Source organism: Miniopterus schreibersii (genome assembly GCF_964146895.1).
Source record: "Miniopterus schreibersii genome assembly, chromosome: 9".
In the NCBI taxonomy this organism is placed as follows: domain Eukaryota; kingdom Metazoa; phylum Chordata; class Mammalia; order Chiroptera; family Miniopteridae; genus Miniopterus; species Miniopterus schreibersii.
The window spans coordinates 58,813,978-58,841,496 of record NC_138118.1 but is presented as its reverse complement, the minus strand read 5'-3'; the positions used below and the strand labels follow the sequence as shown (position 1 = coordinate 58,841,496).

General features: G+C 37.4%; 1 protein-coding gene across 4 annotated transcripts in view; it reads left to right on the top strand.

The window, feature by feature from the left end:
- The window catches only part of PEX1 (peroxisomal biogenesis factor 1), a 42,938-nt gene extending 16,710 nt beyond the window's left edge, over positions 1–26,228 (top strand). For 3 of the 4 annotated variants that reach the window (XM_081146899.1, XM_081146897.1, XM_081146898.1), the window contains 15 exons: positions 408–540; positions 2,262–2,358; positions 3,524–3,694; positions 5,136–5,290; positions 8,161–8,350; positions 8,565–8,731; positions 9,750–9,884; positions 12,208–12,272; positions 14,619–14,761; positions 14,844–14,947; positions 15,759–15,935; positions 17,648–17,878; positions 18,903–19,100; positions 19,335–19,465; positions 25,734–26,228. In XM_081146899.1, the coding sequence (XP_081003025.1) occupies positions 408–540; positions 2,262–2,358; positions 3,524–3,694; positions 5,136–5,290; positions 8,161–8,350; positions 8,565–8,731; positions 9,750–9,884; positions 12,208–12,272; positions 14,619–14,761; positions 14,844–14,947; positions 15,759–15,935; positions 17,648–17,878; positions 18,903–19,100; positions 19,335–19,465; positions 25,734–25,818 (2,182 nt within the window). In that variant the 3' untranslated portion in view covers positions 25,819–26,228. The remainder of the gene's footprint in view (positions 1–407; positions 541–2,261; positions 2,359–3,523; positions 3,695–5,135; positions 5,291–8,160; positions 8,351–8,564; positions 8,732–9,749; positions 9,885–12,207; positions 12,273–14,618; positions 14,762–14,843; positions 14,948–15,758; positions 15,936–17,647; positions 17,879–18,902; positions 19,101–19,334; positions 19,466–25,733) is intronic. The other variant, XR_013999530.1, reaches the window with a different exon arrangement.
- The last annotated feature ends 1,291 nt before the right edge of the window (positions 26,229–27,519 follow it).

The following is a 27,519-nucleotide window of genomic DNA, read 5'->3' as shown; positions in this document are numbered from 1 at the left end:
GTTTATGTAATCTACAGATCGAAGCTGGATTTCAAAGGCGATTTTTAAGAGGAAATGAATCTTCAAGTGTCCTAACATTTCAAAAGCACCCGTTTATGATTATGTTGATTACCAAACTGAAAATCATTTTGAGGGGCATGTTTGTATATGTTAAGACAGATTCCTTAAGGAGTCCTATTTGGACAAAATGTAGTTATTGCACATGTGTGAAAGTAAAAAACTTGTTTTAAAGCTGTGATTCAGATTTGTTATTAATTCAGTTTACTTTGAACTAAGGAAGAGTTTTCTAAGATTTTACTTTTTTAAAAATCATTAACTAGCCTGGGAAGGAAAGTATCCTAATTTTTTATGGCTAGATTTTATTCTGCTTCAGTGTTTTGTCATACAACTATTTGCATGTTTTGCAGAGGAGTGAGTTCCTTAGCTGTGTCCTCCATGGAGCACATCACTCACAGCCTCCTGGGACGCCCTTTGTCTCGGCAGCTGATGTCTCTTATGGCAGGACTTAGGAACGGAGCCCTTTTATTCACAGGAGGAAAGGTATGGGGTTAAAATGTGCTCATTTTCATCAATAACTTCTAATTCCCCTCTGAGCTTTAATCACCTGTTATCTAGGGTTATTGAAACGAGATATGGAAATCATCCATTCATTCACTAATATTTTTAGTGCCTGCTGGTGGATATTAGGAAAGTGGTGATGAATAAGGTGATGCTCCCCCTGCCCTTTTCCTTTCTTTTTTTCTTTTTTTTTTGTTAATCCTCGCCCAAGGATAGTTTTTTCCATTGATTTCCTTAGAGAGAGAGTAAGGGACAGAGGGATGGGAGGAAAGAGAGAGAGAGAAACACCCATCGATCGGGTGCTTCCCACATGTACCCCAAGCGGGGCTGAGGATTGAACCTGAAACCCAGGTACGTGCCCTTCCCTTGACCGGGAGTCGAACCTGTGACCGACCCTTCAGTGCTAGGGCCAATGCTCTAACCACTGAGCAACACCAGCTGGGGCAAGTAAACCCAAATAAATACTGTAATCCCATCTTTATAAATTTGTATAAAATGTATGTAGGGTGTCTGTAAGCATGATACATCAAAACAATTGACAAAGGTTACTTCTTTGTGGTGGGATTATAGGAGATTTTTTACCTTTATTCTCTAAGTATTTACAATTATTATGGTTTTATTTGCAAAGTATTTTATAATCAAGAAAAAATAAGCTTTTACTTGAAAAAATGAATATTGGATCAAAACCCTATACAATCTAGAGTTAATGTAAAAGTAAATGGTCTACCTACCTTAATAGTCTCTGCAGCTCCTTTGTACACTAATTAGTGCTCAAGTTATACTGTAAGTCACCAAGAAACTGAATTAAAGTAACAGTTAATTTAAGATAATAGAGAAGTGGGTAATATTTTTCTATTAAAAATAATTGATTAAAAAAATTAAAAATAATTGAAATTAAGTAGGAATGTTTCATTGATCTAGAATAATTATTTAATGTTCATATTATTCCCATCTAGTAACAAATATGAAGCGTTACCTGTTTTTAAAGATAAAAGATTTAAGTATTAGTGATTGTTTTAACTAACAAATTGTAAAAACCAAATTAGATGTTTATTTGCCATGTAGACACTATAATGAGCATATGATACATTACATCCAGCTCCTATAAGCTTAAAAGAAAAGCCCTGTGTTAGTAACCTCTGCATATCTCACACAGCAGCTAAACTGGTATATACTCTTATTTCTTAACTTTTTTCAAAGCTATTATTTTTAGTATTTGTATGAATTGAGACTGGAGTTGGGGTAGGGAAATGCTCTTTTTAATAGTGTTTATAGTTCTGAGATTGTGTTGTCTTCTGTTAATCTTTAGTATGGTTATAGAGTACTGGAATCCTGCTATTAAGGCTAGGAAGCTGGAACCTCCTGGTTTCTTTGTAGAATATTTTGTGTTTTCTTTGCTAGACTTGAGTTCTAAGGAAGTAGTTTTTCCCCACTTTTCCTGCTGTACTCTTACAACTTTGTGAATCTAGATTTTCACTTCTTCCTGTTTGTTTACTTTATGTTAAATGTCTCTCACCATAATGTGATCCTAGAGTTCCAGGGATGTGGGTTTCCCCCCCAGCTTTATTGAGCTATAATTGTCAAATAACATGATATAGTATGTACTTGATTGATGAGGCTTAATCTTTGTGGTTGCCACAGTGACAGGGACCACTTCTGTGACTGCATGTATTGCGAGTTCTTATGAGTTGATTATTTTGTAGGGGAGTGGAAAGTCAACTCTAGCCAAGGCGATCTGTAAGGAAGCATTCAACACATTGGATGCCCACGTGGAGATGGTCGACTGTAAGGCTTTACGAGGTATGAATGTGGGAGCACTCTGCATGAATCCCTCAGTAGGTAGAAAGACTGAACGGTTATTGTTTAATGCTGTTAGTCTAATAAATACAAATATCTAATCTTAAATTCCTTAGAAATTTAAATCTTTGGCTGGCTTTCTAATGTATTTAATAAAATTTTTAAAAGTTTCCATATAAATAGAGGCCAATTTTTTTTTCTAGCCAAAATTCTTTGTTGACTGTATTCCTGGAAATGCCACTCTGAGAAAGTTAGTATTTAGAATATGCTCTAAAGGGTATAAATTATCCCCGAATAGCTATGGGAAACTGGCAGCATGGTTGCCTTAGGAGGGAAAGTGAGGACGTGGACGGTAAAAAGGAGAATTACAGTATACCAAGTGCACTTCTGTACTTTTAAAAGTCTTAACATTTACATTATTATCTATTCAATTAAAAAAATGATTGGAAAGATTTTACTTTTTTTTCCCTTGGTGCCACTACCATATAGATTCAACTCATCATTTTACTTTCAGGTTTTTTATCTAGTATATGGTAAGAAACTAAGAAATGGCCCGTGAAACCCATTACTCCATATGCTATAAAGGTGGTTTGGAGAGCTTGCCCATCTCCCAGCCCTGTTTGAACCCTCATGTGAAAATTTTGTTTTACAGCTAAATTACAGGAACTCTTTACATTGGTTTATGAATTGGTATGTTTTCTGTTCTTTGAAAATTAAACCTTTGTCATTCACCAGGAACTTTAAAGCCAAATTTATGTTTCAAATACAACAACTCTAGGAATATTTTTGTGTTTGATTTTTTTTCTGGATCTTGATCCCCTGTTCTCGTTCATATTTTCCCACAACCTGCCTTTTTTTACTATTTTGTGTAAGTCATCTGAAATTCCATATGGAATGATGCTAGGTATAGATAAATACATACGTTCAGAAATTATAGAAGCATATTCCTTTTTTCAGTTTTACAAAATTCAGTACTTAGTCCTTTGATGCTGTATTAATTAAACCATGTCAATGATTAACAAATGTTAATGATTGGTATATTAACAAAATATGGATCGAATTTTCATACTTAAGTCAATATTGAGCTTTTCTAATGCTTTCCAAAGGGCAACCTGAACTTTCCCAGCCATGAAATAACATTAAACCACTTGATATCTTCTGTCTTAAGGAAAAAGACTTGAAAACATACAAAAAGTCCTAGAGGTGGCTTTCTCAGAGGCAGCATGGAGGCAGCCTTCTGTTGTTCTGCTGGATGACCTGGATCTCATTGCGGGCCTGCCTGTTGCCCCGGAACACGAGCACGGTCCTGAGGTGGTGCAGAGCCAGCGGCTGGCACATGGTAATGTAATGCATCCACTCACTGGCTTCAGGCCCTTTTCTTTGACCAGGCAGCGTTTTTCATCTTAATGGTAAATCTGCTCTTTTCAGAGAATAGACTATATATGCCACGTTATGTATTGAGCTTCTGATAGCATTCTGTAGTTTTCTGTATTAGCAAAATCGGTAGAATGAGAGCAGTGTGGAAATTCTGCAACTTCATGATCAGGCTTTGGGGCCTTTTAATTCTCCTGTACTGTTTAGAAAGTGCTTAATTGTATAGATTTACTCTTGCTTTGTTCATTTGACAAATGTTTGTCTAACACTTGTGCACAGTCTGCATTCTCAAAGTCTAGGAGAAGAGAGAAAAGTAAACAGACAATTTTAGTTGAGAATACTGATACTAATAATGACAGCTGCCATGTATTGAGAGCCCCTACTGGGCTAGGGATTGCCTTGTACTCTACACACAAATATTCTCCTGGTTTTACAGGTGGGTAAACAGAAATGCAGAGAATAGGTCATTTGACCAGGGTGGTTGGATATGCTCTGCTTGGAGTATTACAGGGTACCAAAGGAGCACATACACCAAATTAGGATGCGGGGTGTGGTAAGGACTTATCAGGGAAGGCTTCTTTGAAGAGTTGATAACTGAGATATGTTTTGATGAAGGAGTAGAAATTAGCATGAAGCAGCTTCATGCTAATGAAGAACCAGAGGAAGTGTGTTCCACAGGCAAAGGCACAGAGGTACAGGAATCATGGTATGTTAGGGAATAACCCCCAACTGGAGCTTAGAATTCAAGGAGAGGACTGGGGACGGCAGTACCGGAGGACTAGGCAGCATGCAGCTGCCTCAAGGTTCTTGAGAGCTAAAATAGGTACAAAATGCAACCACAGTGGCATGGGTTATTATAAACTAGTGTTAATCTCACATTTTGAATCCTATAGCATTTGCAAAACTTGTTAGTGTAGCGATTAAGGGAATGCTGCAAATTTCTAGTCAGGACTCAGATATACATTACCAAAGACTGGTTTAATTTTGACCTCTTACCAACCAAACCTGCAAGACCTGGGGTAGAAAGAGATTGTTCAGGACGTCATAGGAATGACTGTATTTTGCTTTATTAACAGAACACAATATGGAAATGTATCATCCTTCCATAATATTTATTTCACAAACTCCTTTTCATTTACTTTATAAGATCCACAAGTAAGGAACTTCACCAGGCATTTTTCTGAGCTTATAGTGCCTCCTATTCCTCCTCCATTAGATTAGTTAGAGCCTGCCAAAAATTTTAGGAATGAACAAATGGAAGATTTAATTTTTTAAAAGTATGAAGGAGCCTTACCATTCATACTCTGCCTTAAAGCAAGACTTTAGGTTATTATTTTTAATGAATGTATCATTGAAAATTTCTGTTTATATTTCCTAAGCTTTTACACTGTATTGCTTAATTCTAGCTTTGAACAATGTTTTGAAAGAGTTTATGTCCGTGGGAAGTTTGGTTGCACTGATTGCCACAAGCCAGTCTCAGCATTCTCTACACCCTTCACTTGTTTCTGCTCAGGGAGTTCACATATTTCAGTGTGTCCGACACATTCAACCTCCTGATCAGGTAACGTAGCGCTTGGGAAGATTGTTGAACTATATCCTTTATGTAAATTATTTTTCAACTTTATTAATGACTTATGGCTCTAAACATATGCTTATGTTAATGATCTTAAGAATATTTTAGGCCCTGGCTCGGTTAGAGCATCATCCCAATATGCCAAGGTTGTAGGTTTCATCCCCAGTCGGGGCACATGCAGGAAGCAACCAGTGAATGCATAAATAAACAGAACAACAAATTGATTTTTCTTTCTTTCTCTCCCCTCCCCCTCCCTCCTCCCCCTCCCCTCCCTTCTCCCCCTCCCTCCTCCCCCTCCCCTCCCTTCTCCCCCTCCCCTCCCTCCTTCTCCCCCCTCCCTTCTCCCCCTCCCCCTATCCCTCCTTCTCCCCCCTCCCCCTATCCCTCCTTCTCCCCCCTCCCTTCTCCCCCTCCCCCTATCCCTCCTCCCTCCCCCCTCCCCCCTCCCCCTCCCCCTATCCCTCCTCCCTCCCCCCTCCCCCCTCCCCCTATCCCTCCTCCCTCCCCCCTCCCCCCTCCCTTCCCTCCCTTTCCTCCTTTCCCTTTCTTTCTCTCTCCTCTGGTCAAGGAAAAAAAATTTTTTAGGACTATTTTATTTTTTATTTATTTATTTAAATATATCTTGATTGATTTCAGAGAGAGGAAAGGAGATGGGGAGCGAGATAGAAACATCAATGATGAGAGAGTCATTGGTCGCCTGCCCACAACCCCGGGCATGTGCCCTGACCGGGAACCGAATCCCGATCTCCTGGATCCTAGGTCGATGCTCAACCGCTGAGCCACGCCCGGCCAGGCTTTAAGACTGTTTTAAAGGTGACATTTGGTGCATATTATGCTTAGGAACAATTTTCGTGTATAACTGTCTGAAATATTACTATATACTTTCTGAGGAAATGGCTTTTTGAAAACATTATTTCCTCTTTTTTTAAAACTAATGTTTTCCTTTTTTATTCCATTTAAAAAGAAACAAAAACCCTAAAAATTCTGAGCTGCTTCAATTTTTTATTGATTCAATCTGTAAATACATCATGGAAGTTAGAATTTTTTCAGCTTTATTGAGGTATGCTTGACAAAACTGTATGTATTTAAAGTGTACAACATGATGATTTGATATACATTGTGAAATATTTACCACAATCATCTTAACACATCCATCATCTCACATAGTTACCTTTCTTAAGCATTTTTTTTAATGAGTAAGAGCAGTGAGAATGCAAATACATGTCTTAAAATTTTAATTTTCTTTTTTTACCAGCACTAATATTTTGTACCCACTACAATTCCAGCATCTAATTCCAATGTGTGGGCCTTTTCCTCACACCACTAAGCAATTCTTGGACACCAGCTGGGAGACCTACAATTCAACTCAATTCTGACATTGGAGAAACAGATCCCACAGGTTAAGGGCTCAGCCCTCCACTTCAGATGCCAGTCTCAAGTCCAGGTTGTTACCTGTGCTTCTGACTGGGTAAATCAGAGGTTCCCAGAACCCCCTCCTTGGGTTTGATTAATTTACTAGAGCAACTCACACAATTCAGGAAACTATTTTACTCACTAGACTACTGACTTATTACAGAGGATGTTAAAGTATGTCCTCATAAAAGAGCTTCTGTCCTGTGGAGTTTGGGGCCCAGTACCTGGCACATGGTAGTGTCTGGTTCTCCAAGTTGGAAGCTCTGTGAACCCTCTCCTTTGTGTTTTTATGGAGACTTCATTACATTGGTGTGATTGATTAAATCATTGACCATTGGCAGTTGATTAAACCTCCTGCCCCCTCCCCCCTCCTGGGAAGTGTCAGGGGGTGGGGGGAGACTGAAAGTTTCATTTCTATTTATGGTTGGTTCCCCTGGCAACAAGCCCCCATCCTTAGGTGCTTTCCAAAAGTCACCTCATTAATATAAACTCAGATGTGATTGAAAGGGGTTTGTTGTGAATGTCAAGACACCTTTGTCACTCTCATCACTTAGGAAATTCTAAGGGGTTTAGGAAATCTGTGCCAGAAATGGGGACAAAGACCAAATATATATTTCATATTATAAATCACAATTTCACAAGCACATGGCACAGTGTCCCCTTTGGGGACTCAAGTTCATGATGGTTTTAATGGCAGTGGCTCATCTGGGACTTGGCAAGCACATTTTAATTTCTTATTTAAAATTCTTAGCTAGCATCTACCCTAAATACTCAGACCCTGTGCTAATTAATTGTTACTGAAGAATAAAGTATTGCGCTGGCCAGTGTGTCTAGGTAGGTTGAGCATCGTCCTGTGCACCAAAAGGTTGTCTGTCCGATTCCCACTCAGGGCACATATCCAGGTTGTGGGTTCAGTCTCCAGTCGGTGTATACAGGAGGCAACCGATTGATGTTTCTCTCTCCCTCTTCCTTCCTCTAAAATCAATAACATTTTTTAAAAAAGAATAAAATATACCTGTTAAGCATAACAAAATGAGAGTGGTATTGGTCATTGAACAGGTTTTTAGAAATGTTTTATAGGAGCAAAAAAACACCCTTAAAGGAACCAGATTTTACTTAAAAGGCTTTTCTTACTGGAGAAAGAAATAGCAATCATTTATCAATATGATTTAAGAAAACGAACTCATTATTTAAGATGTATAATTTGATCACTTTCAACATGTGTATATACCATGACACCATCACCACAATTAGAGTAGCAAACATTTCCATCTCTCCCAGAAGTTTCTTAGTGCCCTTTGCAGTCCATCCCTCCCTCCCTCCATTTGCAGACAACCACCAATCTGCTTTCTGTCACTGTAGATTACACCAACCTGATAGTTCTCAAAATATATGTACTAAAATTTACAGCTGAGCAAAATTAGAAATTTGTGTTTTTTCTTTAGGAACAAAGATGTGAAATTCTGCATAATGTAATAAAAAATAAACTGGACTGTGATATAAATAAGTTCACTGATCTTGACCTGCAGCATATAGCTAAAGAAACAGAAGGGTTTGTGGCTAGAGATTTTACAGTGCTTGTGGATCGAGCCATACATTCTCGTCTCTCCCATCAGAGTATATCCACCAGGGAAGGTATGTTTTACCATTAAAACCAAAGTTTGGAATCTTCATTCCATGATGGAGGAATGTAATTGTATTAAGGCAAGAATTAAATATGTTCCACTTTAGTATTCAAATACATAGTTATTTGAGTAGAAAATTGGCATTGCCAGCTGGATTCATGGCATATTTTGAAAATTCATATGCAATATGACTGCCAAAAGAAGTTTTGTTTATTTTTAAACAGAATTAGTTTTAACAACATTGGACTTCCAAAAGGCTCTCCAAGGATTTATTCCTGCATCTCTGCGAAATGTCAACCTACATAAACCTCAGGACCTGGGCTGGGATAAGATTGGTGGATTACATGAAGTTCGGCAGATACTTATGGATACTATCCAGTTACCAGCCAAGGTACTTAAAAAAATCGAGTACTTACCCCTGAAGAACCACTGAGTCATTGGCTTTGGCTTTATCGGTTGGCCTGCCTATTCTCAGTTTGATTCAACAAGTATTTACATAGTTACCAAATAAATGTCCTGCACTATTTTTGGTACGCTAACAGGTTTTTAAAATATTTGACACACTCCTTGCCCGTAAGCAGCTTGTAAAGAAAGCTGGGGTGATATCTACATTAAATACATTTTGATGTGAATTTCATAATTCTTATGTTTTGCCTGACTCATTCAGGTTGTACTAAAGCAAATGAACTGTCAGCTGGGATTTGAACAGAAATAGATAGGAGTAGCTGGGAGGTGGAAAGTCATCTAGGTCACAGGACTGATGGATTAAGCCAGATTTGCGGACTCTGTCAGACTTGGAAAGACAGAGTGATCAGACTGCATAGACCAGGCAGATGGCAGCATATGGGGGCAAATGTACATTGTTCTTCAGATCAGAAGGTAGAGTCTAGGGGGTAGTGTGTTTGAATCGGGAACCTGAGAGATGATGATCATTGCATGAGATCAGGGACCCAGGCAGAGAGAAATGGGTGAATAAGGACCTCAATTAATGTAACTAGATGGCAGATTTTACTGTCTGTTACCATTAAACAAGCCATTCTATTATTTTTCTTTCTTTGAGTATACATAGCTGGTCATAACTGCCCATGAACAATGTAAGTGGAAAGCAGTATACTTGTTAAAAGATTGGTTTTATTTTATGTAGTACTTTTATAATGTTAAAAAAAATGGAAAGAAATTTGATGCAGCTACTTGCATTTTATGTGGACTGTGTTCCATGGTCCAACTGGGAAAAATCTAAAGTAGTTTCTTTTATTTATTATTTTGAGTAATTTTATATTCTATCATTGCTCTATTAGTAAAGGTGGCAGTTATCTCCATTCGAATACCTTTTTTATACATTGATCTTTGGCTGCTGCTTAGTCATATATTTTAGATCTGAGCTCTTTGTCTATTTTTGTATTTTTCAGTACCCAGAATTATTTGCAAACTTGCCCATACGTCAGAGAACAGGAGTACTGTTGTATGGTCCTCCCGGAACGGGAAAAACCTTACTAGCTGGAGTAATTGCACAAGAGAGTGGAATGAATTTTATTAGTGTCAAGGTATGTTTTGCATTTATCTTTCTTTTTTTCTTTTTTTATTGAGGTAAAATTTATGTAACATATTAACTATTTTAAGGTGTACAATTTAGTGCCATTTAATGCAGTCACAATGCTGTGTAACCACCACCCCTCTAGTTTCAAAACTTTTTCATGCCATTGCCTATTTCCTCTGTCCCCTGGCAACCACTCATCTGCTTTCTCTCTCTGGATTTGCCTATTCTGGGCATGTCATATAAAAGGAATCTTGAAATGTGTCACATGTTGTATCTGGCTTCTTTCACTTAGCATGTTTTCAAGGCTCATCCAAGTTGTAGCATGTACTTTAGTCATCTTTATGCCTGAATGATAATTCCTTTTATGGATATGCCACTGTTTATCTATTCATCATTGGTAGACATTTGGGTTGTTTCCACTTCTTGGCTATTATGAATAATGCTGCTATAAATTGTGTACAAATTTCTGTGTGGACATGTTTTCATTTCTCTTAAATATATATACCTTGGAGTGTAATTGCTGGGTAATATGGTAATTCTGTGTGTAACTTTTTGAGGAACCGCCAAACTGTTTCTCACAATGATTGCACTATTTTATGTTCTCACCAGCGGTGTACGAGGGTGCTTTTTTCTTCACATCCTTGCCAACACCATTTATGTTTCTTGATCGTGGGTTAGTCTCATATTTGGAAAGCTAGTATGAGCAGTGATCCATTTGGTTCTCCTAATTTGTTGGCTGTTTCACCTTTGCTTGTGTCACACTAGGTCTGAATATTTTCAGAAAGAGAGTGAGTGTGGAAATGAAGGTACATGCTAGCATGTCTCATAGTCCATGTGTAATGCTTCATAGTTCACTAGTCTGGGATCAGATATCTTAGTTGTACAGTTTCAGCATCCAGCAATATTAGTTTACCAAAGAGTGATTAGATTTCAGGTAAAAGAACCATATATTGTAACCGTACTAAAAATTGATTTATAATCTGAAAGCCAGTTTAGTAATTTGCAATTGAGTTATGTGTACCCTTCTTTTATCACATGATTTTCTGTGAGCTGATTACATGGGTACTCTGGCAATAATGGAGAAACACTGTAACATTTAACTTTCCCTATCTTCTTTTTTTCTGGAGTAACTGTGACCATGCTCTTTTTTCCTTGTCATTGGAATGTGGTTTCACTGTTTTTTCAAAAAACCTAATCTCAAGATTAAAGCTTGTGAATATTGTTATATTTTCTATTGTTTCATTAGGGAGGACATCTTACCCCTTGAGTAGATATTCAAATCACAATTTGGGGTCAGTTCTCTATGGACAGTTTTGGTAGAGAGCTAATTCTCTCTTGAGTGGACCAGGGTCAATCCTAAGAGGCATGCATCAAAGACAGAGGCCTCTTTCACTGACCAAGTATGTTGCCTTGTCCCTACTATTTTGCCTTAGTTATTTCTTGTTCTATCCTCTATAGTTCTCTGATTGTATTAAGGAAATCTAATTAAATACTAGCACATTAATAGATATGTAGATGGCTGTGTATTAGATGTTCTTTATTTTGGTCACATATCCTGATCAGTGTTTGGTCTTTTCAAGGTAATGATTTTTCACTGGAGACTATTTTAGGGTCTAGTCAGTTGTTTTTTAAAAGACTATTCTCATGATTGATTTTGTTATATGTAGTAAAGTTTGTTTTAGATTACAGTATATATTCTTCAACTTCTGTACAAATAAACCTGTCTCAGTAATTGAAGATGCTGATTAATTTATCTCATTACATATTTTTTAGAGTCTCCAAAGATTTGAGATAGATGGAAAATTTTCCTGTAAACCATTTATTACTTTACTAAACAAATAATTATTCAGTACTAACTACGTGGCCGGCATTGGCACTAGAGATTCAGGGGTGAACAAAACTGCCTTTCTAGAACTTACATTCTAATGGTGAGAGACAAAAAGCAGACACATTCAATATATGATATACTGCCAGATGGTGGTAGAGGCTATTTAATAGGACAACAAGCAGGATAAGGAGGTGCAGGGTCACTGGGCTTGTCAAGTAAGGCCTTTCTAAGGATGTGGTGTTTTGTCCCGTCTAAATAGAGTGAAGCCATGGGTCATGAGGCTATCTGGGGACAGATGTTCTAGACAGAGGAAAGACCAAGTGTAGAACTTTTGGTGTGATATTTATTCTAGCCACATAATTTTTAAATGTGTTTAAGAGGCATTTATTTAATCAAATTAAAATTTTTCCATGACTGCATTAGATTTAATCATAAATAAAAATTATATATTTTAAAATATAATTTCATCTTAATTCTAATTTAATTTAATTTTATCTCATAGGGGCCAGAGTTACTCAGCAAATATATTGGAGCAAGTGAACAAGCTGTTCGGGATCTTTTTGTTAGGTTGGTTCCCTATGAGTGTTTTTTAAGTAACAGACTCTATTATTTATCAGTCAGTGCTTTCTGGTCTTCAGTTGTTTTTGTTTTTGTTTTAAAAGGACTAATGTTTGAAAACTGTGATTTATGAATAAAGATTCTGTTTTACCAAATACCATTTACATATAAAACATTTTCAGTATTAAGATTTGGAAATTATTTGGTTTTATGTTTTCAGTAGAAATATTCCCGAAATGCTGAAAGTGGAATCATAAGTGGTTATTCAAAGGAATCTCAAAGTAGATCCTTATATGAACCACATAATCACTTTAGTTTATCTCTTTTTAAGTGAAGATTCCATGTGGTCAACTTAATTAAAATAGAGTATAATGATTACTGCATTTATATAAAAATACATATGAATCAGAAGCTAATATTTAAGAATCAAAATAATTATTTAAATATGATCAGATTATAGAGAGTTTTTAAATTAAAAAGCTACTCTGTTTCATTCTTCTGAAATTTGATTATAAAATAAGCAATTAGGAGAATATATGTAATGTACATATATATACATTTTGAAGAATAATAATGATATGAACTCTTGTATATCCACCACCCAATTTTAGAAATGGAACATTACCAGGAAAGCATTGTTATAGATAAAGACAGTCCCCATATTGACAAAAGGGGTGATTTACCAGCAAGACAGTACAGTTCTAAAAATTTTTGTATCTAATACTATATAGCCTCAAAATATTTAAGGCAAAAATTGACAGAACTGCAAGGAGAAATTGACAAATCCACCTTCATAGTAGAAGATGTTAACACACGTCTCAGTAATTAGTTACATTGAGGTTTAAAAATAGTAAAAATTTAAAATATTTAAACATATTCAACAAGATTGATCTAAGCATATTTAGAACATGGACCCAACAACTGGAGAATATACATTCTTTTCAAGCACACCTGGAACATATTTGAAAACTGGCCATGTGCCACACCATACATAGCAATGGCAGTAGGTTTCAAAGAAACAGTATCATACAGACTCTATTTTCTGAAAACAGAGGATAATCCCCTCCCATACATTTAGATATTTTTTAGAAAAACAAAAAACTCTTCTAAATAATTCATGGGTTAAAGAGGAGATCATAAAAGAAAATGCTTGGCACTATTAAATAATGATAAGTTCATGTATTAAAATTATCAGATGCTGCACAACTTATTTCAAGGAAAATTTATAGCCTTAAATTCTTAGGAAAAAAGTTGAAAGTTGATCAGTAGGTATCCATCGCATGAAATTAGGAAAGTATAAACTAAAAATGAAATAATAAAGGTAAGAACAAAAATTAATGAAATAGAAAACAGTTCAGTAGAGAAGTTCACAAACCCAAATATTTTTTGAAAGCTTAGTACAATTGATCAAGCTCTAGCAAGACTGATCAAGAAGAAAGAGAGTATGAATGAACAATATTAGGGATAAAAGGTAGACATGACAAATGATATACCAGAAATGTAAAAGATAAGGGAAAATTATGAAGTAATACTATGAAATTATGCCAATACCTTTGAAACTTGGGTGACATAGACAGAAATATAAGTGACCAAAATCAAGGCAAGAAAAAACAATCTGAATAGTTTTATAACTAGGAAAAAAATGAGTAATTTGTTAAAAATCTTTTCACAAATCAAATATCAGACCCAGTTGGTTTTCTAGGAGAGTGTTGGCAGTCATTCTATGAGAGATCATTCCAGTCTGTTGTTGGCCCCAAATTTATCTTGTCATGCATTTAATAAGGTATTTGTTGGGTGTTTTTTTTCAGTCATGACAGGTGTTTTGTATTAGGGGCAATTCTTCAGACATCTAGTCCAGCCTGTTACCAGAGCTGGAATTTGTTCTCTTTTTAATTGAAACAAAATTAATTAACTAATAAATCCAAAATCAAAGTTCAAATTAGAAAAAAATAATATACATAACCAAAATATATTTTATAGAGAATTCTTACAAAACAATATGAAAATAATGAGCTTTCCAAATTTTAAGTGGACAAAATGACATGAATAGGCATTTCATAAAAGAAAGGTGGCCATTAGGCATATAAAAATGTTTACTTATGTTAAGAACCAAAGCAGCCTTTCACTTGTTGACTAAGACTCTGGGTTTGTTTCAGTCCCTGTCGAGAACCCCGGAGTCTCAAGCAAACACCTTGACCCTCTAAGACCCATTTACTGAAAGCTAGGCTCATTACATATGCCTTGCCATTTTCAAGGATTCATTGTGAAGATTTAAATAAATACATAATGGGTGTGTGTATGTATATAAAATTACTTTGCAAACTCTGAAGCCCTATTCAACTGTGTTTTTCCCAGAGCTCAGGCTGCAAAGCCCTGCATTCTTTTCTTTGATGAGTTTGAATCCATTGCTCCTCGACGTGGCCATGATAATACAGGCGTCACAGACCGCGTGGTTAATCAGCTGCTGACTCAGTTGGATGGAGTAGAAGGCTTACAGGGTAATAATTGTAAATACTGAAATGTTTTATTGTAACAAAATCTCACCAGGATTTAGTAAAGAATTTTTCCTTTTTTCCCTAGGTGTTTACGTGTTAGCTGCTACTAGTCGCCCTGACTTGATTGACCCTGCCCTTCTTAGGCCTGGCCGACTAGATAAATGTGTATACTGTCCTCCTCCTGATCAGGTGACAATTTTATATTTAGAGTCCAAAACCCAACAAATGCTACACTCTTTCCTTGTGAACTTTACTTCTGCCAGGTAATAGCAATTGTCCTCAGAAGATCCTCTTTAGGCAAAGGTCTTAGTCACTGTTTGCTCACAACGTGAAAAAGTTCTGAATTGGATACAAAGCCTCCCTTTGGTCCAGCCATTTCCATGCAAGTCTGAAAACTGTATGATCTTTCAGTGTTGGCCAGTTGGGGAAAAAAGAAAGGAAGCCTCAAGTATTGCATGTCCCCATTCTCTGTGTTTAAAGATAACACACTTCATTATCCCAATAAAAGACTGATACAGAATCAAGCATATGACCAGTAAGCACATTAGCAGGTTACATAGAGATATGATTCTTAACTCTTCTTAGTCCTGAGTTGTCCCAACTCTTCTTCCCAAATTTAGAAACTAAAGAATAAATTAGTCAGAGGTATAAAATATCTAAATGCGTCACATGTAGCTTTTATTTAAATTATTTTAATTTTCCTTTTGAAACACTTTCTCAGCACATTTGCCCAGATGTCGAAAATAAGCACTGTCTGAATAAGAAATCATTTACACTGAATAATTAAGAATGTTGATTTTCATTCATTTTCCTCCATGTGTTCCTTCTGTTAAGGAAAAAGTTCCCAGGAGAACAGATAGTAGCGTGGTGGTACATCTTTCAACTTACTTGTAAAGCTTATTGGATATGTAAAGTTAATTTATGAAAAATCATAAGATACAGTTTAAAGTAATTAATTTTATGTTTTATTGGTTAAATCAGTTAGTTTTTCTCCCTTCAGGTGTCACGTCTTGAAATTTTAAACGTTCTCAGTGGCTCTGTACTTCTGGCAGAGGATGTGGACCTTCAGCATGTGGCCTCTGTAACTGACTCCTTTACGGGAGCTGATCTGAAAGCTTTACTTTACAATGCCCAGTTAGAGGCCCTACACGGAAGGCTGCTGTCCTGTGGGCTCCCAGTAAGTTATATGAGATCGTTACTAAGGTGTTTTGTGAGTGATGAGAAAAGTTCAATATCCAAATCTCAACCTTAAAAAATTCCTATTTTTGCCAAGCCAGCATTGACCTATGATCTAGGAGATCGGGGTTCGATTTCTGGTCCGGGCACATGCCGGGGTTGCAGGCTTGATCCCCAGTGGGGGTCCTGCAGGAGGGAGCCGATCAATGAATCTCATCATTGATGTTTCTGTCTCTCCTTCTCCCTTCCTCCCTCTGAAATCAATGAAAAATTTTTAAAAATTTCTATTTTTTAGCAACTTTGGTAAACTGTATAAAAATTTACCTTTAGTCAAATATTCCCTAGTTGGAATATTGCCTTTGCAGAGAATTTGTATGTAATAATGAAGAGTTTGGTGTCTTTTTCTTTAACATTACCTTACTCTTGGTAAAATGTTGATGTGTAGAAGGATGTTATTTAAATTGGGAAATCATGAATTAGATAATAGAAAAATATTGGAGTTTTTAGTTTTATACTTTAATTTTTAAAAAAGTTATTTATTTTGAAGTTCAAATTGTCCCGGATCTGGCCAGTAGGAGCTGCTTTGGGATGGCTTCTGTATCCCTTTGATGTGTCCTCTCATTCTTTGGTCATTCTTCCTGATACAACAGGGTGTTCTTGGTTTATCTTGTGCTTTCTGTATCCCAGCCTGTTCTCTGAGGATAGTATTTTTTTTATGGCAGGTAATTTGAACTCTGCTATGTGAAGACTTTACCATACATTTTCTAGGAAGGGTTTTCCTGTGTACTTCTCTTCCCTACTTTTTACTGGAGATTCTTGCAGGTCCTGATGTTCCTAAAGCAGATACTACTAAGTTTTTGCTATTAATTTTGGCAAGCCATTGAAGTTCTTTATCTGTAAAGCACTCTATAATGATAAAGCATCTATAACATGGTTGATTCATCAGAGTTGAAAAATATGAATAGAAAAAGACATAAAAATAAAACCAGAGGTCTGACTCCTGGGTTTGTTACAGAATTTGAGAAGAGATGGCACATTATCTACACATTCCATCTTGGGGTTTTTTTTGTGTTTTTTTTTTTAAATATATCTTTATTGATTTCAGAGAGAGGAAAGGAGAGGGAGAGAGACAGAAACATCAGTGATGAGAGAGTCATTGATCGGCTGCCTCCTGCACTCCCCCAACCAGGGATTGAGCCCGCAGCCCGGTCATATGCCCTGACCGGGAATCGAACCCTGATCGCCTGGATCCTAGGTCGACGCTCAACCCCTGAGCCATGTCCGGCCAGGCTTGTCTTTTTTTAATAGTTTGATTTTTATTATGTCTTCAGAGCCATTAGAAAATAAGAGCTTTTTTGCCTGGCCGGGCGTGGCTCAGGGGTTGAGCATCAACCTAGGATCCAGATCACAGTTTGATTCCCGGTCAGGGCACATGTCTGGGTTGAGGGCTCGATCCCCAGTCAGAGGTGTGCAGGAGGCAGCTGATCAATGACTCTCTCCCTCTGCCTTCCTCTCTCTGAAATCAATAAAGAAATATTAAATAAAAAAAAAATCCAAGGGGAGAAACTAGTGTAAAAATAAAAAAGGAAAATAAGAGCTTTTTTGAAAAATGCCTCAGGTTACCTTGTACTCTTCTGTTAGAAAATGTTGTGTTGTTTATTTCTGAGTTGTATTATTTAGATCTTTATAACTGGTTGTCCTTTTGTGTTTTAGGATGGAAATTCCAGTTCTGACAGTGACCTAAGTCTGTCTTCAATGGTTTTTCTTAACCACAGCAGTGGCTCTGATGATTCAGCTGGGGATGGAGAGAGTGGCTTGGAGCAGTCCCTTGTTTCTCTAGAGATGTCTGAGGTGCTTCCAGATGAGTCAAAATTCAATATATACCGGCTCTACTTTGGAAGCTCTTATGAATCAGAACTTGGAAATGGAACCTCTTCTGATTTGGTATGTTGTGCAGTCATTGCCCAGTGCTGAGATAAAAAGCCATATGTTGATGTAAAGTTGGACAGTGATTTGTGTCCTAACCAGCCCCACATGTTCTTTCTGATGGGTGGGTTTTTCAGTAAAACAGTCTTGTTTTCCTTCCTTACACCGATTAGTTATTTTCATTCTTTGATAAGAACTAGAAGACAGAGGGGGAGCCATAGTAGCCAGTTGGTTTCTTTCAGGTTTATCTCCCTTCATCACTGATTCCAGACATCTTTAGTAGCAGATTCATTTTATATTAAACTTAAATTCTGTTATTATAGAATATTTGAGGATAATGAGAAATTTGGTACAATAATGTAAAAAATTTTTGACAACGAAAATTGTAACACTTTTGGTAGAAAGTATAAGCACAGTAAAAATGTTATGAGTAATAATGTCTCAACACAAAAAAATGTTTAGATTAAGTATGGACAATATCATTTATTTTTCTAAATTAAAATAGCGTTTAACACATATACCCCCCCCCCCCCAATTAACGGTGGTTTGCTATTATTGGCACATATAACATTTTTATATATAGTTATATTTTTCTTGGTTTTGGTAAGTTTGCCCTATTAATTCAGGTTAAAAATATAAAAGTGACCCATTTTTATTCCCAAGAATAGTAACCTCTTGTTTTAATTCTAGTCTTTAATTCTGTTTTCTGTTTCTTCTGTAAATGTCTCAGAGCCTTATATTTGTTAAAAACTAAGAATAAGACCCATTTGGACTCTATCTCTAGGGCATTAGTGTGGTGGATTTAATAACAAAGCATTATAAGAACCTTGTGTTGTGGCAGTTTCCACTTTGGTGGTTCAACAATATAGCTATAAATGACCTTTATAGAATATGAACAGTTTGTTTAATTTTAGTTAATTAAAATGTAAGCTTATCCATGTTAAGGTTTTAGTGCTTAAAGTTTTTAACTTTCTCTTTGATAAATACATACTTTTTTTCCTCTCTCCTCTTCCTTCTCTCATTATTACACCTAACCATGCAGAGCTCACAGTGTCTGTCTGCACCAAACTCCATGACTCAGGATTTTCCTGGAGTTCCTGGGAAGGATCAGTTGTTTTCACGACCTCCAATGTTCAGAACAGCTTCACAGGAAGGTTACCAAGAACTTACCCAGGAACAGAGAGATCAACTGAGAGCAGATATCAGTGTTATCAAGAGCAGATACCGGAGCCAAAGTGGAGTATGGCTTTTCTCTCCCCAACTTTTAAAAAAATTTGTTTTAATATGTATTTATCTGATTTGTAAATGAGCTATGTTTATAAACAAGGGACTGAAACGCATTGATCAAATTGCTATGTGCTTCCTGCTTTCAAACAAGTTTCAGTAGCTTATCAGTAGTCTCCTGAAAAACTGATAAGAGAACAACACTGGGGACTGCTGCTTTTTAATCATGTCATTTTCTTTTTCATTTAAGGAGGATGATTCCTTTAACCAACCAGGACCAATCAAAACCAGCCTGGCCATTAGTCAGTCGCATTTGCTGACCGCACTCAGTCACACAAGGCCATCCATTACTGAAGACGACTGGAAGAATTTTGCGGAGCTGTAAGTAACAGATTCTGATTCATACGTATAGATATTATTAGCGGTGACAGTTATTCACTTACATTTCTAAAGTTCTTAGTTAAAATCACAAATAACATTTTGAATATTTAAAAACCAATTCAGAAATTTGTTTAGTAGCTCTGCTTTTAAACACCCAGTGCCCGGCTGGCGTGGCTCAGTGGTTGAGTGTTGATCTATTCCTGGCCAGAGCACATGCCCTGGTTGTGGGCTCGATCCCCAGTAGGGGGTGTGCAGAAGTAAAAATGCATTTTCATTAACCAATTCATTTGAATTAATGAATGATTTAATTTTAAGAGCTTTAAAGAAAGAAAAGGAAAATTAAAAGCTCAAAATGATTTCAGTATATAGTTTGTAAAAATTGTTATGAAAAACATACCTGTTTCACTTTCAAAATAATTTGTTGTTTTTTTTTTATCTCAAAATATTCAATACATTCAAGTTTACTCACTTGTACACATTTGGATTTATAGTCTTCTTGCGATTGTCTCTGTAGTGACTTAGGAATCTGAGGCTCATAGATTAGGGACCATTCTAGGTGAATGATTTAACTCAAGAAATGTTTTTTCCTCTTCTTTAGAAGTTACAACTCTTTCTTATTTAACTTTATAGCACTTTGGAATATGCATGTGTGTGTACATTTGTAAGGGCAGAAAAATTTTCCCTTCTCGATTCTTTGGCTCGTCTAATAATTAAATTTACATAAGACAGATTAACAGAAAAACAAACTTAATTGCATACTTATAGGAGCCCCATAAAAATAAGAGACTTAAGACTCAAAAACTCTTAGACATTTGAGGCTTATATACTATCCTGAGCTCGGGATAGAGGCCAGGGATTTAAAAGGGAAGGAAGGTGAGAAGAGCACAGGTGTGGTAATCAATGTTTGCTCTGCAGTGCAGATAAGTCTTTCAGATAAAAGGTTACCTCTGGTGATAGCTCTTTTTCTGGCACAGGCCTCCTGTATAAATGCTTCTAGACAGATAAGGGAGCTGTAAAAAAACTCCTGAGTCTGCTGGGTCTTGATTCCCTTCAGCTCACAATGATGCACCTGCCAAAGTGGCATATTCTGCTCTTTTCAGTCCCACCTTTGAAATTTCCCCAAGAAGTTTCATAGTCCAGAAGCTGAGTTGGTAGATTGTTCCGTCTCATTGAAGCAGTCTGTCAGTCCTGAGAATAGATCCGTTTAACTAAACAGTGTGTCTTATTGCAGGAGGCGGTATACAGGCAATCAAGTATTTAATAAGAGGTGTTTCTAAGGAAACAAAAGAAAAACAAAGGTTATCAATTAGAGTAGCATAAACCCAGTCTGAGTTCTGAGGGCTGCCAGTTGAGATTTCTAGGTGTCGGATATAAGTGTCTTTTGCAGGTTGAATGTCTGATGATGTCATTGGGTGTTCAGGTAAACTTTCTGAGTAGCCCACACAGCAACAGGCACAAAGATTGTCTGTGCATATGCTGTTGTGATTTCTGGAAAGTTTATATCTGGTTGTTCACATTCAGTTTTCAGGGCTTCAGGAAAAGAACAGTTTTTGTTGACAGTGTTTCCAAGTCAACAGAGTGGGAGAATTTAGAAATGTTAATTTAGAGAGTTGTAGCCAAATACTGGAGGAAAGTAAAAGAATTCAGGATCCAGTCCAGTTTACCTGTAGAAAACAAAACATTAAAGACAAACATAATTCCTCTCTCTACATTCACCCCCATTTCTAGTGAAGAGAACCACAGTAAGGCTAATCTGTTTGCAAATTAAGTGTAGTTTCAATAAACTTGGCCTGATTATTTACATAAGTGCAGCAGGAATGGTGATTGACTATATAGGCTCTTAAAAATCTGCTTTACTGGAACTTTTCATAAGGAATCTCAGATTGAACTTTTCAAAGCCTCTCGAGGTTTTAGGAAGCCAGGCCAGGGACTCATCATCAGATTTTGTTTGCAATACCTATATCTGAGTTTGTTCCTCTCTTCTTGAAGTTCCCAAGATATCCTGAGGTTTTTGCATCTTCCAGGAAGTGATGTTCTTTACTCACCTGGGAACCCTGTAAGCAGGTACCAGGCTGATTTTCCAAGGTGCTTTATTGGCTCCATAAAGTCAACCTTACTTAGTTCCTTCTATGTGCATTCTCAAATATGATATTCCAGTTCAAGCCCTCAATCAACGTTTCTGTGTCCTGTTATAAGGAGAAAAGATTCTTATTGAACTTATGCAAGTAACTATATTGTCAAAAAAAAATAAGAATGTTCACTAAGAGTTTCTGAATTCTGGAGGGATCAGGTAGGGAGAAAAAAATGTTTAATCTTTGTTTACAAAGGTATATGTTACCAAATTACTAATAGCTTAAAAGAAAAGGTTTCCTTAAACTGGGGGGAAAACATAAAAGAACTGACAATGTTTCAAACAAAAAATTATAAAAATCCTCATTAGTTTCTCCATTAGAGGCCTACAGATTCTTACCCAGTTCAGTGGTATGCTCTGAATGAAGGTTATCAGAAACCTGTACTTGTTAGAGTACTTTTGCAGAAACACTTTTTCAAAAGCATCAAACTAAGACAGTAACTGTCTGTGAATGACCAAAGTGGCCATGATTAAAGATCTGATGTGAGTTCATTATAATCCAGTTGACAAGGTAACTTGGTTATTTCTGTGACACACAACATTTTTAAGATGATACCTGGAAACTGATATTATGTATCAAGTTTTAGAAATTTTATACAGTTTCTGAAATCCATAACAACATATATCCCTACAGATATAACCAAAAGAAGGTTTGGTATCACTTCTAGGTTTTGGTGGGTAAGTATACTCCATGATGTTACACAAAACTGTCTTAATGACACGTTCCTCAACATATCCTGTCATCAAGTGGTCCGTGACTGTGTATCTATCTAATAAGCCTAATTAGTTTAACATCTCTCTCTCTCTACAAGGAGAGAACAAATCTTTTGAGATGTCCGAGAGGTTTCTTAAAAATTTCAAAGTGAGCTTGAGGTCAAAAGACTTCATCAGAATTTCACTTGTGGGACATATGTCAAAAATATCAAAAGATTTTAAAACAGTCACATAGGATTATATGTCACTGTGAAACAATATATAGTCCATTTAACCAAAGTGACAAAAACTCTGCAGGCAAATACAGAAAGTTACACAGTTATAAAACAAACAAAAAGCAACTTTAGCTTTTTTAATAGAGAAAACTGACTTCTCTCTAAATTTGGTAGGATGTTCTGAACATGGAGGTAAATACATCCCTGAAGGACATGATTCTTCTAAGTTCACGTCCTGGCTTTCAGCATTTACGGGAGTAACCTATATGACCCCCCAGCCTGAGTGCTATCTGTAAATCTTGTAGGGAAAGGGAAGTTAAAACAGGCAGACAGTGGTACATATATACAATGGAATATTACTTGGCCATAAAAAAGAATGAAATCTTACCATCTGTGACAGCATGGATGGACCTAGAGGATTTTATACTAAGTGAAATATGTCAGAAAAAGACAAATACTGTATGATTTCACATATATGTGGAATCTAAAGAACAAAGTAAAAGAAACAAACAAAATGTAAACAGACTCATAGATACAAAGAACAGAGAGTTGGTTGCCAGAAAGGACGGGGGTGCGGGGAAGCTGGGTGGAAAGGGTGAAGGGATTATGAAGTACAGATTGGTAGTCACAAAACAGTCACAGGGATGTAAAGTACAGCACAGGGAATACAGTCGGTAATATAACTATGGTGCCAGGTGGGCACTGGAAATGTCAGGGGGAGCACTTTGTAAAGTATATGACTGTCTAGCCACTATGCTGCACACCTGAAATTAATACAAGTTATACTGAATGTAAACTAATTGAAAAAACCCAGGCAGACAGGCTGGACTTTGAGAAGGGGAGCTGACGTTGGATGTGGTGGCTCCTGTTCTCCCCCTCCCCCCCCCCCCCCCCCCCCCCGGTTGAGTCCCTGCGGCCAGCTGCTTTGTCCCGTGTGTCTTCTTCCCATAGCACCAGTAGCGCAATTGTTTAGCACAAGAGTACTCTAAAACTTTTTTAAATTTATAAGTTTTTCCAACTCAAAGGATCCATCACTTGGCCATTGACAAGTAGGATCTTACATTAACCTTAATAGTGATTCAGACCAATAAGCCTTTTTGTGACTTAACCATGGATGCAAGAATTGGCCCAAGAGGATGCAAAAGATGCAGCCCTCACAGGATCCATCAAGTTTACTCCCAGAACTAGCCAAAGGAAGCAAAGACCTTCACTGTCGTAGGTGGTAAAAATGGTGTACTGAAAACGGTGTCTGGTTTCCCGTGAGAACATGAGATGCCTCCGGTGACAGACCCGCTAATCTGTGGCACTGGGCAGGCACTCCTGGAATGGGACCTTTTCAGCACTAACAAAACCATGAAGGTTAAGACAACAAAGGCCCCTTATGGGTTGGGAGCCCTTAACTCCCTGAGAGCTGGCACAGTTGGACGGAGAGAGTGCTGCTAGGGACTTCATGCCTCAGACCCTGAGTCTACTCAGCTTGGCCAGATGCAAACCAATACGTGCATCTTCTGACTGATGGAGACCAGGGAGAATATTCTCATTGGTTACAAAGCCAAGCTTTCAAGACAGGACAAGACGAGGAAAACCTCATTCGGTATTTTTATATAGGGACCCACAGCAGAGTCCATCTACACAGATGCAGGTCTAGTGAGATCTGTGAACTCACCAGTCTGTAAGGCTGGTCTGAACCACAGGCTCATGGGACCTGTGTCTACATTCTGCCCTAGGATTTTCCTTATGACAAATGAATTTAGAAGTTAAATTCATTTACAAAACAAGTACTCATAACAAATCTTTACCAGAGTTGCTATACCCAAGGAACTAGTTCACACAAGATTTTTTCCTGTTGATCTAAATTTAGAAAAAGGACTCTCCCACTGTCACTTGCACTGGACCCTGCTGGCAGATCAGGAGACGGAGGAGGTAACAATTCTTACCTTCTGCCGGCTCTTGTGGGAGGTCCCAGGATCTCAGCTGCAGCAGGCCACTGGTAAGCTCCATGATGGGCACCAGCCAAACTGTAGATGTAGAAAAATGTCCCTTAGTTCCTTCTAGGACTCTTTGGCTGGATGAATTAAATTGACATAAGACAGATTAACAGGAGAGAAACATTTAATTTTGTACCTAATTTTATACCTACTCAAAGGTAGTGAGGCAGTTGAAGCTTCTATGCTGTTCTGAGCTAAGGAAAAGGCCAGGGCTTCAAAGAGGAAAGGGGGGGAAGGCCGTTCACAGCAAGAAGAGGCACACGTGTGCTAATCATGTTTGCCCTGCCGTGCGGGTAAGACTTTCAGATAAAGTGTACTTGGTAATGGCTCTCTTTCTGGCACAGGCCCCCTGTCTAAATTCTAGACAGTTAAGGGAGTGGTAAAAACCCAGAAAACAAAGGGAAGGAAAAATAAGAAAACAAATTTCCCTTAATCCCTCTGCCTCCCAAAGCATATTTATTTGTGTGCTCAGATGATTTTTCTTACTAAAAGAAGACACGCTGCACACACCGCTGTATAGCAGTCCCCCTTTCATCCACCCGTACATCTTGAACATTCTTTCACATTTCACATAATGTTACTATATCGTTTTTAACACATTTTATAATATAGCTATGCCACATATCCAATTTTGGGACATTTGTTTCCAGCTCTTCACTGATCAATGTGATAACTAACATTCTTGGAGCTGAATGTTTGAACATATCCTTAATTATTTCACTGGGGTAGAGGTAGAATTGTTGCATCACAAGGCAATCACATTTTGTAAGGCTTCCAAAATCTGTTGCCATGCTGCCTTCCAAAAATACTAATGTATATATTCCAACAGCAATATACTCAGTGCCCCCTTCGCCACACTCTCACTAACATTGAGTATCACAGTATTTCTCTAATCTTGGCCAATTGGAGAAAAATTCTACCTTGTTTCACAAGGTACATTTCTTTGATTAACACTATAAAGGTTATATTTTTATATTAATCATTGCCCTTTGTATTTTATCTTTTCTGAATTGTCTGTTCATCCCCTTTGCTCCTTTTTCTAGTGGGGTGTTCAACTTTTGAAAATATATTTGTAAGAGCTTACTTTAATTCCTGTTATGAACATTTTTTTTCCAGTTTGTTATTTTCCTGTTTCTTAAAAGTATTTGCAAACAATCCACTGTCTTTTGTAATTTTAGCATTTACATGTATTAAATATTAGCTCTCTCTTTTTTTTTTAGGTATGAAAGTTTTCAAAATCCAAAGAAGAGGAAATATCAGAGTGGAACAATGTTTCGGCCTGGACAGAAAGTAACTCTAGCATAAAATATACTTTTGGTTTTTTAAATTTTTGTGACTTGTCCCTATGTTGTAACAGTAAAAATGGTGTCTATAAATTTCTTTCTTTTTTTAAAATATGTCTTTATTGATTTCAGAGAGAGGAAGGGAGAGAGAGAGAAGCATCAATGATGAGAGAGTCATTGATCAGCTGCCTCCTGCAGGCCCCCTACTGGGGATTGAGCCCGAAACCTGGGCATGTGCCCTGACCGGGAATCGAACCGAGATCTCCTGGGTCATAGGTTGATGCTCAACCACTGAGCCAAGCTAGCCAGGCTGTAAATTTCTTTTTAATAATTAACTTAATCTATAAAATCACAGATTTGTAAACCAGTGGTTATGTAATGATCATGGTTGAGATTAATATTGTATAATAAACTGGGATATTTATAACAGATTCCGTATCTTATTTCCTATAAATCTATCTTAAATCCTTAATGAAATAATATTGGGCTAATAGTGTAATTTTTTCTCCTTTGAAGAAAAGATAATAGAGAATGTAATTAAATACATTTCTTAGAACTCACTGATAGTAGCATTTTCAACATCTTTCTTGCATTTGACAAGTTTTATGATTAGAAACTTCTCGACTGGTTTGGAAATCAAATGTCCTATTATTTACAAATATTTTCTTCTTATATTAGCAAATGTGGCATTTATACAAAATTCAAATAAATTTAATTATTCCCTTGACCAGAAATGAGATCACATCCCCCTATATACTCCACCCAGCTCCAAGGCCAGGATCTTGAATGATGTCCATTCCTCCCTGGCTCCCCCATGGCTTTATCTCAATATTCTTTATTCTGTGAACTACATTGTCAAGTCAGCCACCATCAACACAAACTATGTACAGTAATGCTGTAAGAGGAACGGGAAACAGAGAAAGTTAGATAAAATATACCTAAAAGGAACATGAGACAGCAAAGAACAATGTACAGGCAGTAATCATTGCCCTTTCTGCAGCTAATGAGGCCGTGGCTGTAATTTTTACTTGTTTTCCGTTACTCTTACACGTTCCCTGACTCCAGCCAGCACATCAGTGGAGTAGAGCTTTAGACGGTGGGATGGCCTAATCCTTCATTCCCATCTAAGCCATTGGTCACCTGCCTAAGCTCACAGAAGTTTTCCATTAAATGAGACCGTAAGTATTCAGTATCACCACAGGTTTCCATCCATACTTCTCCCATCCCCCATTGTGTAGCAGCAACTCTATTCACTCGGCCAACATTGTAGCCCTCCCCGTCTAAACCACTGGGGTCATCAGTGTCCCCCTTGTAGAAGCATTCCTCTTTAGCTTACCTCCAAATCAGCAAAGCCCAGAATCATGGAATAAAAGCAAAGACTCTTGGGTCACTACACGCAGTATTAACTGAGAAGTGCCAGCCCCCCAGCATTTTGGTCCCTAGATCCTTGTATTAAGGCCCTGGGCACTGGTTCACAGCATATACTGAATGTACTGCATCTCGCAGAACAGTGCTCCAACCTCACAAAGAGCCGTCTCCCCAGAAGGCCGTCAGTTTCAGGGTGGTGGTGTTTAAGTCCAGTGAATTCTAAGAGCATGGAGTGAGTCCATGAAAGATGGCACTGGCACTGGCACAAGTGTGAAGGATGGACAAAGCAAATCCAATTCCAGCACATGTCCCCTCCAGGGGGTCAGATTGCTGCCTCCTCTCTGACAGAAGAGGA